General features: G+C 34.5%; 2 protein-coding genes across 2 annotated transcripts; one reads left to right on the top strand and one right to left on the bottom strand.

The window, feature by feature from the left end:
* Positions 1 to 637: 637 nt before the first annotated feature.
* LOC148569984 (uncharacterized) lies at positions 638 to 1,309 on the bottom strand. Its single transcript, XM_088506771.1, has one exon. It carries the CDS (start codon positions 1,307 to 1,309, stop codon positions 638 to 640), a length of 672 nt encoding a protein of 223 aa, XP_088362897.1.
* A 13,384-nt stretch (positions 1,310 to 14,693) lies between these two features.
* On the top strand, positions 14,694 to 16,001 carry LOC107629921 (uncharacterized). Its single transcript, XM_088506831.1, has 3 exons — positions 14,694 to 15,332; positions 15,534 to 15,880; positions 15,937 to 16,001. Exons 1-2 carry the CDS (start codon positions 14,841 to 14,843, stop codon positions 15,588 to 15,590), a joined length of 549 nt encoding a protein of 182 aa, XP_088362957.1. The 5' UTR covers positions 14,694 to 14,840; the 3' UTR covers positions 15,591 to 15,880; positions 15,937 to 16,001.
* Positions 16,002 to 16,746: the final 745 nt, after the last annotated feature.

The following is a 16,746-nucleotide window of genomic DNA, read 5'->3' as shown; positions in this document are numbered from 1 at the left end:
ACCCTCAATGTGAGGGACCAAAATAATACTTATCCCTTTTTTTAATTAGTTGGGTTTTGAAACTTTATGTCATCTGAAGTAGAAGCCATATTTGTAAAAAGTGATATTTCAAAAGTAGTTTTAGATTTTTTTGAAAACCCAATCCAGCCTTTTCATAAAGAGGTTTTTGACTAGCTGATAGTTTATTTAAATTTTCATAACTTTGAGCAAAGCTGGCCAGATCTTCTTTTAAGCTTTTTACCTCTTTGTGCAACCTTTCATTTTCTGTAAAACAGTTCAAGTATGCAATCACAGAATGTTATTTCTCACAGCCCTTAAGTTCAGCCTTTAGCCGTTTGTTTTCTTCAACAAGATCAATAGCACTTTCGACTTCCCTTAATTTATCTTTGAGAAAAATGTTTTCTACCTTTAGGATGTCATTTTGAGATTCAAGTTCATGATTTTCATTTAAGAAGTATCATAGTTTCTCAGTGAGATTATCGATCATAAGATGAAGGTCTTCAGTAGAAGGTTCAATGAAAATTGCCTCATCAGTTTGATGACTTTGATCGGCCATGAGACAGGTTTTAGATTTGTTCTCTAATTCTTCCTCTTCGTCTGAATCATTTTCCAGATCTTCCCAAGAGGCCATGAGTCCCTACTTCTTTTCTTTCTTGGTCTTTTCTTCTTTCTTCAACTTTGGACAGTCAAACTTGTAGTGTCCAGCCTCTTTGTAGTTGTGGCAGATGATCTTGCTTAAGTCCCTTTTTGGTCTTCCTAAGCTGCCTCCCTTGCTTCTTTCTTTAATCTTCATCATTTTCCTAAATTTCTTAGCAAACAGAACAAACTTGTCATAAGATAAATTATCATTGGATTCATCATCCAGGGACTTATTGAATGATTTGAGAGTAATTTCTTTCCTTTTTGTGTCATTTTTCAAGTAAGTGGTTTCAAAAGCAAGTAAATTTCCCCTCAGATCATCATATGTCATTTGATCAATGCCACTACTCTCAACTATAACAATAGCCCTAGTTTCCCACTCTTTAGTGAGACATCTCAGAACTTTTCTCACTAACACAGTTTCAGGATGAGTAATCCCCAGAGCATCTAAGCCATTGATGATGACGTTGAATCTTTCAAACATTTTGTCAATAGATTCTCCTTCCTTCATAGAGAACATTGTGTACTCTTTGCTCAGCATGTCTATTCTGGTTCTCTTGATTTGGGTAGTCCCTTCATAGGTGACTTGGAGCTTGTTCCAGATTTTCTTTGTTGTTTTGCATCTTGATACCTTTCGGTATTTCTCAAAGCTGATAGTACAGTTAAGCATGATGACAGCTTTGGCATTGAGCTCTATTTTCTTTTTATCTTCATTATTCCATTCGGTCTCAGTTTTAGGAATGACTACACCATCTGCTCCTGTTTTGATTAGAACTTGGGGACCATTCAGGATGATCTTTCAAATGTTGTAATCTACTGATTGAACAAAGATCTTTATTTTCTCCTTTCAATAGCTGTAATTCTTTCCATTGAAGAACAGAGGTCTGTTGTTGGATTGCTCTTCTGTCAGAGTATAGGCCACCATATTAGAACCATTATTGTTTGCCATCAAGATCTTCCTCCAAGATGCTAAGCTTGATCTCTTTGAGACCAAGCTCTGATACCAATTGATGGTTATCAGTGACTAAGAAAAGCGGAGTTGAATCTTAGCCTCCTTTTCTTGTGAATATTACTTTTTGCTTTTTCAAAGAAATTTAGGAGATATTTTTGCTTTTGTCTCGTATCGAGTTAAGAGACACTTTGTTTTTGTCTCATGAGTAATAGAACCAGAAGTGAAGTAGAGAAAAAGAAGTGACACACAGATGTATCCTGCTTCAGCTACCTAGTGTAATGTAGCCTACATCCAGTTTCTATCACAATTATGATTGAATTTCACTAACTTTTTCAACACATTACATACACCACTGTTTCCCTAGGATCAACGCAATCCTATCTGGGACAAATCCAGATTCTAACCCAATCTAAATTTGACTAGACCTCAATCTAGCTTTCAACAACAAAGTGCTAACCCAACTTGCAAGGGAATCCCCTCAAGATCATGACTCAAAACAGAAAGATGTACAAAGAAAATTCTTAAACATCTTATGGCTTTTTCTCCAAACCTAACTCACTGCCTTTTACCTCTCATTGGCTTTTTCTTACAAATCTCACCATGTTTTCTTTTTCAATGAGACTCAGATATATTAAACTGAGAAAAAGAAAATACTAAATAAGAACCATGAAGGAGAAGAACTCAAAAGCTTAGGAAGCTATGAGAACCGAACTATGTGCTTATTTCTTACTCTCTTGCTTTCAACCCTTGGCCGTTCACCCTTATTATAGAAGAGTGAAGCTTCCAAGGTTAAAGCTAGCTCAAGGTCTATGCTGTCTTCTTTCCTTCGCAGAGCTTGCAGTGTCTTCGTTAGTAGGGAAAGAGAAATTTGAATCTGTTGCATGCAATTCACCCATTCTCTCATCCTTTTTCTTCAAGTTTCTTCAATCTTGATCGGGGAGCCTTGCTTTGGCTCCAAGTTTTATTTCTGAGCATTGATGAGCTTCTGACCATAGTTGACTTTGTTTTCTTCATTGTTGCTTGTTCTGTTCTTAGTACTTGGCAGATTTCTCCTTGGTTCCTTGGTGAAGCACAAAAGGAGAAAGAAACTTTTTGATGTGTTCTGACCGAAGAGTGACTAGCTTCTAAGTTGTAGCCCTTTCTTCTTGCTTGAATTTGGAAACAAGCTTTTTGTTCTTCAAACCATCATAGCTACTGCACTTTTCTTTTCTTTCTTTCTTCCTTGTTGGAAGACGTGACCGAAATGGAAGAGAAAGGAGAGAGAAGAGAGAACTTTTAGCTTTCGGTGGAAGCTAAGTAGGAATAAAGTGAATTGAACTTGGGATTCAAGTTTCTTGAGGTATGGGAGTAGGTAACCATATGAGGCTTTAAGGATTTTGGGCTCATTTCTTTATTTCCTCATATTTAGTTCATGGACTTGTGATAGGGCTTGGCTTAGTTATGATGGACCACAGTGTGTGGGCTTGATTATTTATTCCTTGGGTCAAGATGTTTTATTTGTTTTTCCTGCACACTAAACCAAATAAGTTAAACCAACAATTATAATGTTTGTTCATCACATGGATTAGTTTTTCAAACTCAACAACGTTAGTTCTTTAGGATGCGGTTCGTGGATGCGAAAGGTAAAGTTTGTAAGTGGGCGACGTCATAGGAAGTTTTGGAGCTTTGATTCATGCGAAAGAGTTTTGTTGATGTTAGACTTGTGACCGGTAGTGGGTTTGCGAAGTAATGGATGAGGTTGAGAACCCTCGGATGAGTTGTCCAATAAAGCACGGTTGAGAATGGTGAAGATACGTCATGTCAAAGTTCTGAAGTTGGTACTAGATCAGTGTGTGAACGTTATCCCCGTCGTTTTAATACCAACCTGTTTTGTAACCTTTTGCCACATTACACGATCATCGTATGTTTAAATCATGCAATCTTTTACATCAAGCCTACCTTGTAGCTTCTGTTTAGAATCACATTTATTTCCCCCTCATATTTATATCATATGAATATCCTGGTATTTGAAACTATATATATATATATATTCTGTATGTTGAGACTTTTTGCTTTTCTCTTAATGTGTTCAAAAGTGAAGTTAATGTAAATCTCTTTCGTTTTGTATTAATTTCTTTTTGCTTTTCCCTTGAATTTGTTTATATATGCATGTTTGTAAAAAGATAAAAAAAATTTTCAAGAAAACAGCGATACAGTTTCAAGTTAAAAGCTCATATTTTATTATTAGGTATATAGAAGTCATCGTAATATCCTCGCTATCAGAGTAGCGCAGCCGGAAGCGTGACATTCTGATAGTAAGGGTATTACACGTAGTGGTCGGAGGCGCTCTGCTGCGGCAAGGGAGGGAGAGCTATGTGGTCTGACGGGGCGGAGGAGGGAGGGTTCTACGCGTTGCAACGGAGGGAGATGCGACATTCAACGAGGCTGCGCGACATGAGGAGGGAGCCGCAGTGGTCGGCTGGGCTGCACGACACAAGGGTGGGAGTTGCAGTGGTTGGAGGCGCTGCACGTCGCGACGGAGGGAGCGACAGCGTTCGGCCGGGCTGGACAACACGAGAAGGGAGTCACAGTGGTCAAAGTTGATGCGTCGTAAGTAGGGGAGTCGCGATGGCCGATGGCACTGCACGTCGCGATGAAAAGAGCAACGATGGTTGGCAGAAGGAAGTTGTGGTGCAACATTGCTTCGTTCGTGATGGGCGTGCAGGCAGTGAAAAGAAGTTGTGGTGCGACCTTACGTATGTGTCAAAAAATTTGGCGAAGTAGAAGAAAAGAAGAAAAAAAAAGAGAAAAGAATTAAAAGAGGAAGAATTGGAAGAGAAAGAAGAAGACGAAGGTGCTTAGCACAAATATTAGACACACATTGTTTGAAATTTTAAAATTTTTAAAATTTTAAAAATTGGCTGAAGTTGATTATAATTTAGCCGTCCTTTATACTTTTTCTTTAAATAATTAGTTTTAAAAAAATTAGCCGAAAGATGCACAATGTTTCCGGCTTAACCCCATCTCGTCGCATAACAAATGTGTCACAGAAGAACCCATCCTGTGCCAGAATGGATAATTTCCCCCAGATCGAATCCACTCCAGAGAAGGCATTGGATGATGATGTCATAATGTCATCCCTAGCACTATTGATAGACCACAGAAAAAGGATTTATGTTCCCTGAAGAAGGATCCTCACTCCTGCCACCTGGCATAGTCTGACACCACGAATCCCGTACGAATACATCCTCGTCCATTCGCTTTGCTTTTGGTTACAGGCTGTTTAGTACTTTGGTTGTTTCATGGTTACTCTTCTCTCTGCCCCTCCACAGTCCACGCCGTCCTTTGTTCTCATTACACAATTATCAAATCTAAGCCACGCCTTCTTCTCTTGTCGCCTCGGATATCACTTCTTTGCTCCTTCACTTTTAACTTTTCCATCTACTGTTTTATATTCGACCGAAAGTTGTTCTTTCTAATAACGAATTAGTGACTAGAATGAAAATTACTGACCGGAATTTTGTATTTGACATGTTGCCTTAGGTGATACAATATACAAAATTAATATTATATTATAATTTCATACATATACATTGTTTGGTATATGGTTAATGTAGAATTTAGTTTTATACAACATATAAAAGAATACATTCAATTCTAACGGAGCAATATATCTTGATTTTTTGTTTTATACATTTTATTAAAGTAAAAACTTACTAAAGAAAAGAATAATTTAGCTAGTATTCTTTCTATTTTATTAAAGATTGACAGAGTTAAAGCACAAAATAATAATAATAAATCTCAAAGGCATAGTTTTCCAGAATTAGGAAGAGCCGTTTGACACTGTCCAAATCCTCCCAACTGATTTGGATCAAGTACAATAGTTGTCTTGCAAATGGCAGTATGTTATTGTAAAAACCAATTAGAATAGAGTGTTGGTTGAGTTTTTCATTTTCTGTCTAACAATCAAGCTTAAAAGTCTTTAGCCTATAAAAAAATAGAATTAATATTTAAAATAATCTCTAAAATTTGACTTGGATTTAATTTAGTTGTCTAATTTTTAATTAATTTAAATTGGATTTTAAAATTTTAGAACGTGGCTCAAATTGGTCTCTCCATCTATTTTTGTCACTGAAGAAAAATGTGGTATGATTAAACGACATGGTTTTGCTGTTCGCGTCTAAAGTACGTCGTTTTACTATTCCTTCATTACACAAACTGTCAATTGAATCTTCTCTTTTTCTTCCTCCTCCTCAATTTGATCGGTAAATTCTCATCTCTCTGTCTCTCACCTCGTTATACAAACTTCAAATAACCTTCTTCTTTATCTTCCTCAACATTTTTTTTGTTGTCTGGCAAGGAAATTAAAATACCAAAAAAGAAGAGCAAATCCTCTTGAAAAAAACAAAGTTCAATTCACCATAATCATATAAAAACAACTAACAAATTAACATATTATAATTCAATAACCAAATAACTTAAAAAAATTAAAAACTTACCTGATAATATGAAGGCAAAACGTGGGGGAGAAGACAGAAATCAAGCACGGCAATACAAAGACTGGCAAGAGGGAGGCAGCAGCGATGCGAGTTCCCACCAGATGAGGACGTGGCGACGACGATGAGAAACACACAGCGAAACAGGAGCAAGGAGACGCAACAACACAATAAAGGCAAGCCACGGACGGAGGCGACGACGCAGTGCTGGAGATGCACAGGAGCCAGGATGAGACGCAAAGGAGACGCCAATGTAGAACCAACAGTGCAGTGGGCGGTGGCAGATTTGTGAGTGTGACTGTGTGAGAGAGTGAGAAGGAGGCGAGACTGAGGAGAGAGGCAAGATGTGACTCGTGAGCACCCGATGTGGTAGAGAGAGAGAGAGAGAGAGAGAGAGAGAGAGAGAGAGAGAGAGAGAGAGAGAGAGAGAGGCGTGAATAGGAAAACGACGTCGTTTAATCGTGCGATGTTATTTTTTCAGTGACAGAAATGGATGGAGGGACCAACTTAAATCACACCTTAAAATTTCAAAATACAACTTAGGTTAATTGGAAATTAAAGTTTTAAATTGAGTCGAAGGTCAAATTTCAGGAGCCGTTTTGAGCATTAACTCAAAAAGATAAATAAAAGAGAAATATTACGAGACCATCAAAATTTAATTTTTTTATTATTATTTAGCCATTAACTTAATTATTTTAGTCTAATTGTTTTAGTCAAGTAATCTAATAACATACTTTATCCCATACTTTTAGATATTGATGACTAACTAATGGACAAAAATAATAAATTTTCATGGCTATCTAGCATTTCTCTAAATAAAAAGAATACTACTCATGTAAAGATGACAAAAATTAATTTTTTCTAAAGTTTATTTGGTCATAGTTAAAAAACATACTCTAAACCACGTATATTAATCTTAAAAAAGTATAAATTATGAATAAAATTAAAAATCCAATAAAAGAAATAATCATATTAATAATTTTAACTAATAGTAATTTAAATGACACTAAATTTCTTAAATTTATACAAAATTCTTTTTTTGAATTTCAATTTCACGATAAGGTTTATTCAAAGAATTTAAAAATAAACAAGAATTATTAGATTAAAAATAAAACAATTAACAATAAAAATTAGTAGATTAAAATATAAATTTTTTAAAGTAAAAAAATATATTAAAAAAATTATGAAAACTATAAATAAAAACTCAACTCGTAAAAAATTATTAAATTCATAAAATGAAAAAAGTACTAAAATGATAGTAAAATAAAAGTAAAAAAATAATATTATAAAATTTATAAAACATAATAAAAATAAAACAATTTTTTAATAAATTTTTTGTTAAAAACTTAAATTTTAAACAAATTAAAAATTTGATATTAGAGTCAAAATTACGATTTTAAGAAGGTGTTTGCTTCGATAGCTTATATGTATCAATATGATAAAAATATGAATAAAGAAAATATGATATATGGATTATATTATCCATGTCAATATTTAACCTTTTAAAAAGAAAATTGATATTATAATATTATTTTTACTAAAATACCTTGACAATTTATTAAAAAGAAGAGACAAAAAAAATCTTTTTATGTACTTTAAAAAAAATTAAACATCATTATTTTGTTCGACCAACGCTATATCTTTCTAATTTTAACAAATATCGAAATTCAATTAATTTAAATTTTTAAATTTTTAAATTTCAATCATTTAGAACAAAAAAAAATTTTAATAAATAAAATAAATGTTTTATTTACGGATATAAGTAATTTGAAGCGTTTTTATCGATTTGTATTGCATTATTTATCTCGTTGACAGTATAAACAAAATAATGTGTATATCGCACTTACACTATAAATGAGATAAGACACATTTGCAATTTTACGTATTACGTTTGCACATGTGATATATAGAAGAGAACGTTCAACACGTATCTCATTTATAGTGTAGACGAGATATACACACACTTATTTCATTTACACTGTAAACGAGATAAATGAAAAGTTATACGTTTTCACTATAAATGAGATACAAATTTTGATTAGATATAAAAAAGATCTACAACCATTTGTATTCTGCACAAACATTTCACTTTTTCTTTTCTTCCATTTTTGATGCAGGAGCATATATTTTATATTTGTGTTGTTAATTAAAGTAGTCTAGTTTAGCATATATTATTATATTGTATTATGAGTTAGTCCCACATCGTCCAAGTCATAAAGGTTTCCCTCCCTCCTCCCCTACTAGTATAAATATGCGTATGTAAGAGGTATATATTAAATAAGTTATGTGCTTATTTTTTCTCTAAATTCTTTGAGAGAAAGAGGTGCATCCTCGGCTTAGCCAACAAAAGTGGGTTCTTGGCTATTTTTATGATAGTAGAGTTGTTAACCTCGCCAAGATTGGTAACCCAAACGATGTCCCACTGTTAGTTTTTCTTCCAAATATTAGGCAAAAATGTCTAGTGATAGTAGATATGTGGTTATAAGTGTGTATCCTAATTGTCATATGAGAAACAGTAACACTGGGATGATATTTGAGTGTAATAATCCTATTCTGTTGTGCACTCGTAGAGTAAATTCTTTATGTGAGTTAAAGAGTTTAATATTGAAGATCATTAGTGCCAGTGGAACAAAAAAGGTTAGAAGAGTTAGGTATAGGTTGCTAGCATTGATAAAAAAAATGGAGTTTTTTGATATCGTCTGTTTTGACTCTATGGCGATGAGCATGTGCGCCTCATGTTTGACATCCATGAGAAAATCATGGCAGAATAAGTGATGGAGCTTTCTACGGAGGTTGATAATGTTAGTGGCGGTGGATTTGGCCACTCAAATTTTGTCCAGGATAACCAACTTCTGCATCACCATAGCTGCACTGTGCTAATCTAATAGTAGACATGGACATAAACGATGAGCAATCCGATGAGGAGTATGTTGCCGATAGCAACGATAGTGGTTCTTCAATGATGAGGAGGAGTTTGTACTAGAAACTCTAGTCGATGCATTAGTTCAGTATCTTCTGCCTGTTCCGCAACCAATTCTGGCCTTATCAGCTGTACCCAGTCACTATCATACATTGGATCTGGATGTGATGCACGAGAACACTCTATTTTTCAACATGGGTAGAGATGATTACAACATAGATGGTGGTGTGGAGTTTAGGATTGGCCATAGATTCAGGAGCAGAGAGGCAATAACGCAAGGTGTGAAGAATTACAGTATTCGCAGAAGTGTTGAGTGCCGAGTCGTGGAGTCGGATCGATTAAAATACCATGTGCATTGCATACAATTTGCATTAGGATATCCTTGGAGTCTCCGTATTGCCTCCAACAGAATCTCAGATATTGGTGAGATCAAGTTTTTAATTGTGGTGTATATTCTTATTAATCATGATTATTTTTGTTATAAATGCCTACCTTATATATTTTATTTCGCTAGAGTGGTACGTAAATTTGGAGGTGTGTATACTTGTGCAGCCCCCACCATATCCCATGACCATCGATAGTTGGACAACAACCTCATTTGTAGTGTCATCCTGTCCCTCATACAGTCCAGCCCATCAGCCATTATTCTTGTTCTGCAAGGTGCAGTTAGGCAAAGCTATCACTTCAAACCCTCATACAGAAAGGTCTGTATGGCAAAGTAAAAGGCAATTGCATATATATATATATATACGGTGATTCGAAGGAGTTATATAATAAGGTGTCAAGGTTCCTCCAAGTATTGCAGATTAGTTGTCCCAGAACAGTATGTGATTTCAAGGCCGTACCGTACTATGAATGACACTTAGTGGTACGCGACTGTAGCTAATTTAATAAGGTATTCTGGGCTTTTTCTACCTATATGGAGGCTTTCAAGCATTACAATCCTTTTGTTTCTGTCGATGCCACGCATCTGTATGGCAACTATGATGGTGTGCTACTAATTGGAGTGGCACAAGCCAATAACAGTAATATCTTTTCTGTGACTGACTGGCAGTAGACTGCACATCATCCAAAAGAGTATAAAGCTTGGGATCATCAAGCACGTCCTGGTTGAACAAATGTCTAACGTGGCAAGCAAGCTAGAACCTGTCTTAGTACTCATGCGTAAGTCGATAGTTAGTGAATGGCTGAATAGAGATTCTGTGGCCTTCCTCAAATCGAAACCTACATCTATCATACCACTGCTAATCTCGAGTGGGCCACCAGACGTCCTCGCCCCGTCCTGTGGTGGTCAGAAACCGATCGACATTGACTGGGTCTCCAAGCACCGGCTGCTCGCTAATGAACTGGCATTTCATCCGGTCAATATGGTGAAACTCAACAATATTGAAGCAAACAAAGGGAACAACACTCATTCATGTCCCCTATTCTGCCTCCTCTTTCAACCAGTCCACACTGATGGTTTGCAAAGCTGGGTCGTCGTACGACGTCCATAGAAACTGCAAAATACAGTGTAATATAATCATCAAGTTCAGTTCATTACATAGGAAAACTACTCAATTAGCGACAACTAACTAAAATACTTTCACGTACCTCATCCAATTGTAATCGATCTAACAAAAGGCAATATCGGAGGACTCGCTGGTCAAACTAGTCCCTACTCTGCTGGGATATACCTACCAACCTATGGACATATGCAACAATAACAATCTCTCAAATTATGCAATAAACTTTCAAATTACATATATGAAAACTACAATAACTGTATATGAAAATAGTTACCTCACGACCAATAGAAACATCAGAGTTTGTCTCTCGGGTAGACATCACTGAGAAAATCCATAGTAAAGTCATGAGACCAGTAGAGGAGTACATCCAACAATGTCTATGGTAGATCGATGTGCTGCAGAGCATAAAGAGTGGTATGTCCAGGCAAGTATAGCGGATCTCCAAGACAAATTGCAGCACCTTGCAAAGTCCACTACTAAGGACAACCACCTAATATGGACCTGATTAGTTGAATTGTCTGTCATCAGGTAACTCCCGATCAGCAACAGAATGTAACACTTAGTGTACTGTCAGAGAGTGGCTGCATCTGTAGTAGTTGGCATATGCCGTATTCGGTCCCTCAGCCACGTCAGCTTGATCGAGAATGATTCCTTTCTCTGCGCCCACTGCTGCTGAGCATGAGGAGATCGACACCAAGGAGCTCCTCTACCCATTCCCAGGTCAGGTGCTGGTACCATGTGTAAAAATTATGCAAGTACCCACCCACTAGCTCTTCGTTAGTGCATAACTCAAGGTGGTACGTAACGTCCTACAGAGTGATGGTGCATTCACCTCAAGACAGGTGAAAAGTGTGTGTCTTCGGACACCAACGCTCCACGAATGTAGTAATTAAGGAGTTGTTAAAGTCAAAGTCTCTAAATATGAAAATGTAATACGTGAAATTGCAAACGTATCTTATCTCGTTTACAGTGTAAACGAGATATATACACACACTTATTTTGTTTACTGTAAACGAGATAAATAATAGAATGCAAATTAATAAAAATGTTTCAAATTATCTATATCTGTAAATAAAATATTTATTTTATTTATTTAAGAACAATCTGCAAAAAAACTAGAATAATCTGATTAGGAAAAAACAAAAATACAATCTTCATCTTCTCCCTTATTGTGAGGAGTCAACCAACGACGGCAAGAGAACAATACAAGTAGCGCTACATATTCCCAGCTCATATTCAGTCATTCGTGTTTCTGTTGCTCACTTATTTTTGCTCTGTCTCCCCATCCAAATTTCTATCAACTTTACTAAATTTATTTCGAATTCCTTCTCTACATCTCATTGCAACTATTCTAATTTGTACGTCCCTTTAACTTGTAGATAAATTAAGAGCAAAAAAATCAAGAGAAACAGTCTGCTATATCTGTTTAACAATGTGAAAGAACTTAGCTTACTTGTTAGCATATTATTTTATTGGTTTAATTACTCTACTGGTTCCTATAGTTTCACAAAATTTTCGATTAGGTCCCTATACTTTTTTTTCTTTTAATTGAGTCCTTGCACCAAATTTTTTTTAATTGGGTCCCTATACTTTTTTTTTTCTTTTATTTAGGTCCCTGTATTAATTCTTTTTTTTTTTAGTTAGGTCCCTATAAAATTAAGCCAATTACTACTAAAAGAGACTTAATTGAAAAAAAAAATTTGGTGCAGGGACCCAATTAAAAAGAAAAAAAGTATAAAGATCTAATTGAAAATTTTACGAAACTATAGGACCAACAAATAATTAAATCTATTTCATTTGCACCTTCTATCTGTAATTGAAATTGGAATCTTTCATCGAACATTGTTGCGTCTTTAGGGTTGGAACTTGGAAGGAGAAAAAGATGAAGAGTAGATATATTTTTTTTTTCAGATTTGATTTTTTTGTTTTTGGTTTTAAATTATTTAAAATTAAAAAATTAAAGTTAATTAAATTTAGATGTTTATTAAATTTAAAAGGATAGTATTTATCAAAGCTAAAAATAAGAATATTTACATTTTCTTTAAAAGTAAATAAAAAGAGTTTTTTGGTCTCTTTTTAATAAGTTAGAGTTAATAGTCAAAATCGTCTTTTAAAGATTATCTGATCTCTATTTTAGTCTCTAAAAGATAAAATTAATCAAATTAGTCCCTGAATGATAATTGCTTTGATGGAATTCGTCCTTCCGTCAACTGTGACTAACGTTTGCTGACGTTAAACGTTAATTGACAGCGTAAAGCATTCTAAAACGACGTAGTTTTGTTCTTTTTCACTCCAAGGATTGAAACGACGCTGTTTGATGTCCAGAATGAGATATTTAACCACGTTTCTTCCCATTACCACCTTTCATAACAGTCATTCTTCTGTTTCGCTCCAAAAATCTCTTTCTTTTTTCTTTCTTTTTTCGGCGTGAAATGCTTATGTCTGAGATAGTGTATTGTGGTGGTGCTGCGTGATCTTGCGGTGTTCAAAATCCTTAATTTGGAGGGCTTCCGGCGACCCTTTTGTGATTTGGGTGCGAGTTAGGTAAACGGAGACGGTAGCGGTGGCATAGGTTCTAATAATGATGGCAACTGTGGTTACTGTGACATGAGCTACTATATAGCCGTATTTTCTCATGCGGGTCTTTCTACCGTGGGTTGTCAAGAGGACAATGAGGGTTCTTGATCAATTAAGATTTTTTATGGTAAATCACCTTTTTCTCTTAATCTTTCTGTTTTATTTGTGGAATTTATTGTTATTTTTCTCAAATGCAAATCTATGTTAGTTTCTAATTTAAAGTTGGTAGTTTTGCTTTTGTTCTGTTGTGATTTTTAGTTTCATTATTTTCATGAGAGAAATTAATTTAAATTTTGAATGGGAAGATTTATTTTAGTGTGGATTATTTTTTGTTTCATGGAGGTAGATGGAAGATGGGGTTTGAACACAACAAAAACAGAAAAAGAAGAAGGCGATTGGGTCACGAAACCCAGCTCCTGGCTTAACCTTTATCCCCAATGCATGTGTAAGTGGAAAAAGGAGAAGGTGATTGAGAGAGCGATGGAACTTCGGAGAAGAATGCAGAACGACACCGTTTATTTTGCTGTGCTGTTACTTCACGTTCTATGTTAACTGCAGTATCAAGAAATTAACGGAAGGATGAACGTGATTAAAAAATAATCATTTGGGGATGAATTTGATTAATTTTATTTTTCGAGAACTAAAATGGAGATCGAAGTATCTTTCGAAGACGATTTTGACTATTAACTCTAATAAGTTATAAGAATATTTTAGTAAAATTGTAAAAATAATATTATAAAATATATAATAAATGATGACATAAATAATGTAATTTATCTTTTATATTTGTATTTATTTATATTTTTATTTTATTGTTACGTATAAATTTATTATTATACTAAAGTAAACATCTTATAAAAATATAGTAAACACTTTTTAATAAAAATAATATTTTTAGTTTAAGTTATATGTCAAAATTTTCATATATAATTATTTATTCAATAGAAAAAATAAAAAATCTAATTTGAAAGTATTTTAAACATTTTTACCGTAGACTCCTCCGAATAAAAATTTTATGGCCACAAATCTCAGTAATAAAAACACCACATCCGTATACATTTGAATATTTTATTCAAATAATAATAATTTGAAGCACGCAAGAAAGAAATATCTCGAAAGGAATTTTTTTTTGGTGACTATCTCAAAAAGAATTTGAATCTTTTAAATTTTAAATTTTATTTTTAAAGAGTAAAATTTGATCTTTCATCATTTATTTTATCAATAGAATTAAGAAAAAATATAAGAAGTGAAAGATCAAATTTTATTCTTTAAAATAAAATTCAAAATTTAGAAAATTCAAATGCCTAAAATACCTAAAGGATAAATAGATTAGAGTGTCTTATTCCTAATAACCTGTTAAGTGTTAACCCCAGTCAAAAATAGGTAGAATCGCAGAAAGAAAAACAAATGGCGGAAACCGAAAAACATTCCGATTAATATTGCTAATTCTTATTAGTCAAGTTACTCACAACATTATTTTTTCAATTTTATTTACATTTATTTGAAGTGACAGTGAAGACAAAAGAAATATCTAAATCAGATCAAACAGTAGAGAGAACAGAAGGGTGGTTCACTAGTTTTTGGGGCTGCTACGCAAAATCAGGGATTAATTAATTGATTTACTCTTTTATAAAAGATCAGACATCGTAACTTACAACTTTCCGTCTTTCTCCTTCTTCCTCCTTCACCCTTCAAAGAAAAGTGAAAACAATACACTGAGAACAAAAAGAGTAAGATATTTTTCTAATTTGAGATTCAAGAAGGTGGATATGATGAAGAAGTGCGAACTGTGCAAGGTTAGGGCTAGGACTTTCTGCGAGTCGGACCAGGCTAGCTTATGCTGGACCTGCGACGCTAATGTTCACGGTGCTAACTTCCTTGTGGCTAAGCACTCCAGGACGCTCCTCTGCCGCGACTGTTACTCACTTACGCCGTGGAAAGCCACCGGCGCCGCACTCCTTAACGCCGTTTCCCTCTGCCACAGTTGTTCCAAGGGAGAACAAGAAAAACCAAAAGAAGAAGAGAGCGAAGGGGAAAATAACGACGAGACAGAAATCGAAGACGACGACGACGACGACGGTTTCGAAGATGTGGACGGAGAAAATCAGGTTGTGCCTTGGTGCTCTTCCACCACCCCGCCGCCTCCGCCGTCGAGTTCCGCCGGCAGCGAAGAGTCCGGGTTCGGCGCTGGAGATGGTTTTGACCTGGCGACGTCGTTGAAACGACGGCGTGACGTCGACGCTTCGGATCGTGACCTTCAGGTTTGTTATGTACGAAGAATGCATTAGATTAAATAATTTCTTAAGAAAAAATGCGATAGATATTTTTAAACTTTGGTAACTGTTAAGTGAAAATTGTTTAGAAGTTTTGATTTATCAGCACTCCTTTGAAATTTGGGCGAACAACGATGATTTCTTTCTCTCTTCTTTTTTTTCGTGTGTTTCGTTTCTTTTATTGGTTAGGAAGCCTCGAACGCTTCGATTTGTGAGCGGCGGAGGGTGGCAGAGGACCACCACTGAAGTGGTTGGCGTGACGGTGGAGATTGAGGCAGCGTTTGATGTTGGGACGCTAATTTTAACGACGTCGTTGGCATGAAGATATTTTGAGCTCTTTGATTATTTTACTATTTAACTTGCTTTCTGATCTAGCCCGCTTATAACACCACTGCTTACTTTTGACCAGTAGTTCATTGACCAGCACTGCTTGTTCGTAGAACGGTAGAAGATTGACATTAGAATTTTCCTTTTTCTTCGTTCTCAAAATGTAGATATAGATATAACTTATAAATATGTATTTTGAAGCTGATGATGTAAATTTTAATTTCTCTCAACTCTTTTTAATTATTTTTCATTTATTTTATTTTAGAGTTGTATATTTCAGTGTATGCATGAATTAGTTGTTGCCAAAAAAAATTATGTGATATCACTTTCTACCCCTGAGTGCTATGGGCTTATTTGTGTGAATTTTTTAAAGATTTTTTAAAAAATAAAAATAATTTTATGTTTAGATTTTTTATGTAAAAATATTTTTTATTTAATAATTATGTTTGAGTATAATAATATGAATATATTTTTATTTATTATGTTAAAAATATTTTTTAAAATAAATTTTTTTAAAGTAGATATAAATTATAGTACTTTTTTTATTATTAAAAAATAATTTTATTTTTATACTACTAAAATTTTGCTAACCACGTTTTATATATATTTATTCTTTTATTTATATTTTTATTTCATTATTTTATTTGTGTTGATATATGAAAGTTATATGAATTAAGGTTACATGAACCGGACGAAATTGAATTTCTTTTCATTTAGATCTGTTCCTAAATATATACTGGACCTAATTTTTAAATCATAATCTGATCTTAGATTCGATGAAATTTATACATATTCAGACCACAATTATATCGGGTAAAAATTGGGTGAAAATCGGACCTTTATTAACAATTTATAAAAGAAGATAAAACTTGTTAGTTATTACAAAGAAGTTAGTAGTTGTAACACCCTACTACACAGAGTTTTACGTTTAAGTCATAGAATAGAGGTATTGTGGTGTTACAGGCCAAGAGAAAAGATTACCTGCGTGCTAAGAAATCTAAAAGGTATTGATAAAGACAAACCAAGAGAAAAGGAAAACCAAGAAAACAGCATGACTAGCTCCTGACTCAGTCTG

This window comes from Arachis ipaensis, chromosome B3, assembly GCF_059453495.1.
Source record: "Arachis ipaensis isolate K30076 ecotype BB chromosome B3, ASM5945349v1, whole genome shotgun sequence".
In the NCBI taxonomy this organism is placed as follows: Eukaryota; Viridiplantae; Streptophyta; class Magnoliopsida; order Fabales; family Fabaceae; genus Arachis; species Arachis ipaensis.
This window is presented reverse-complemented; position numbering and strand designations above follow the sequence as displayed.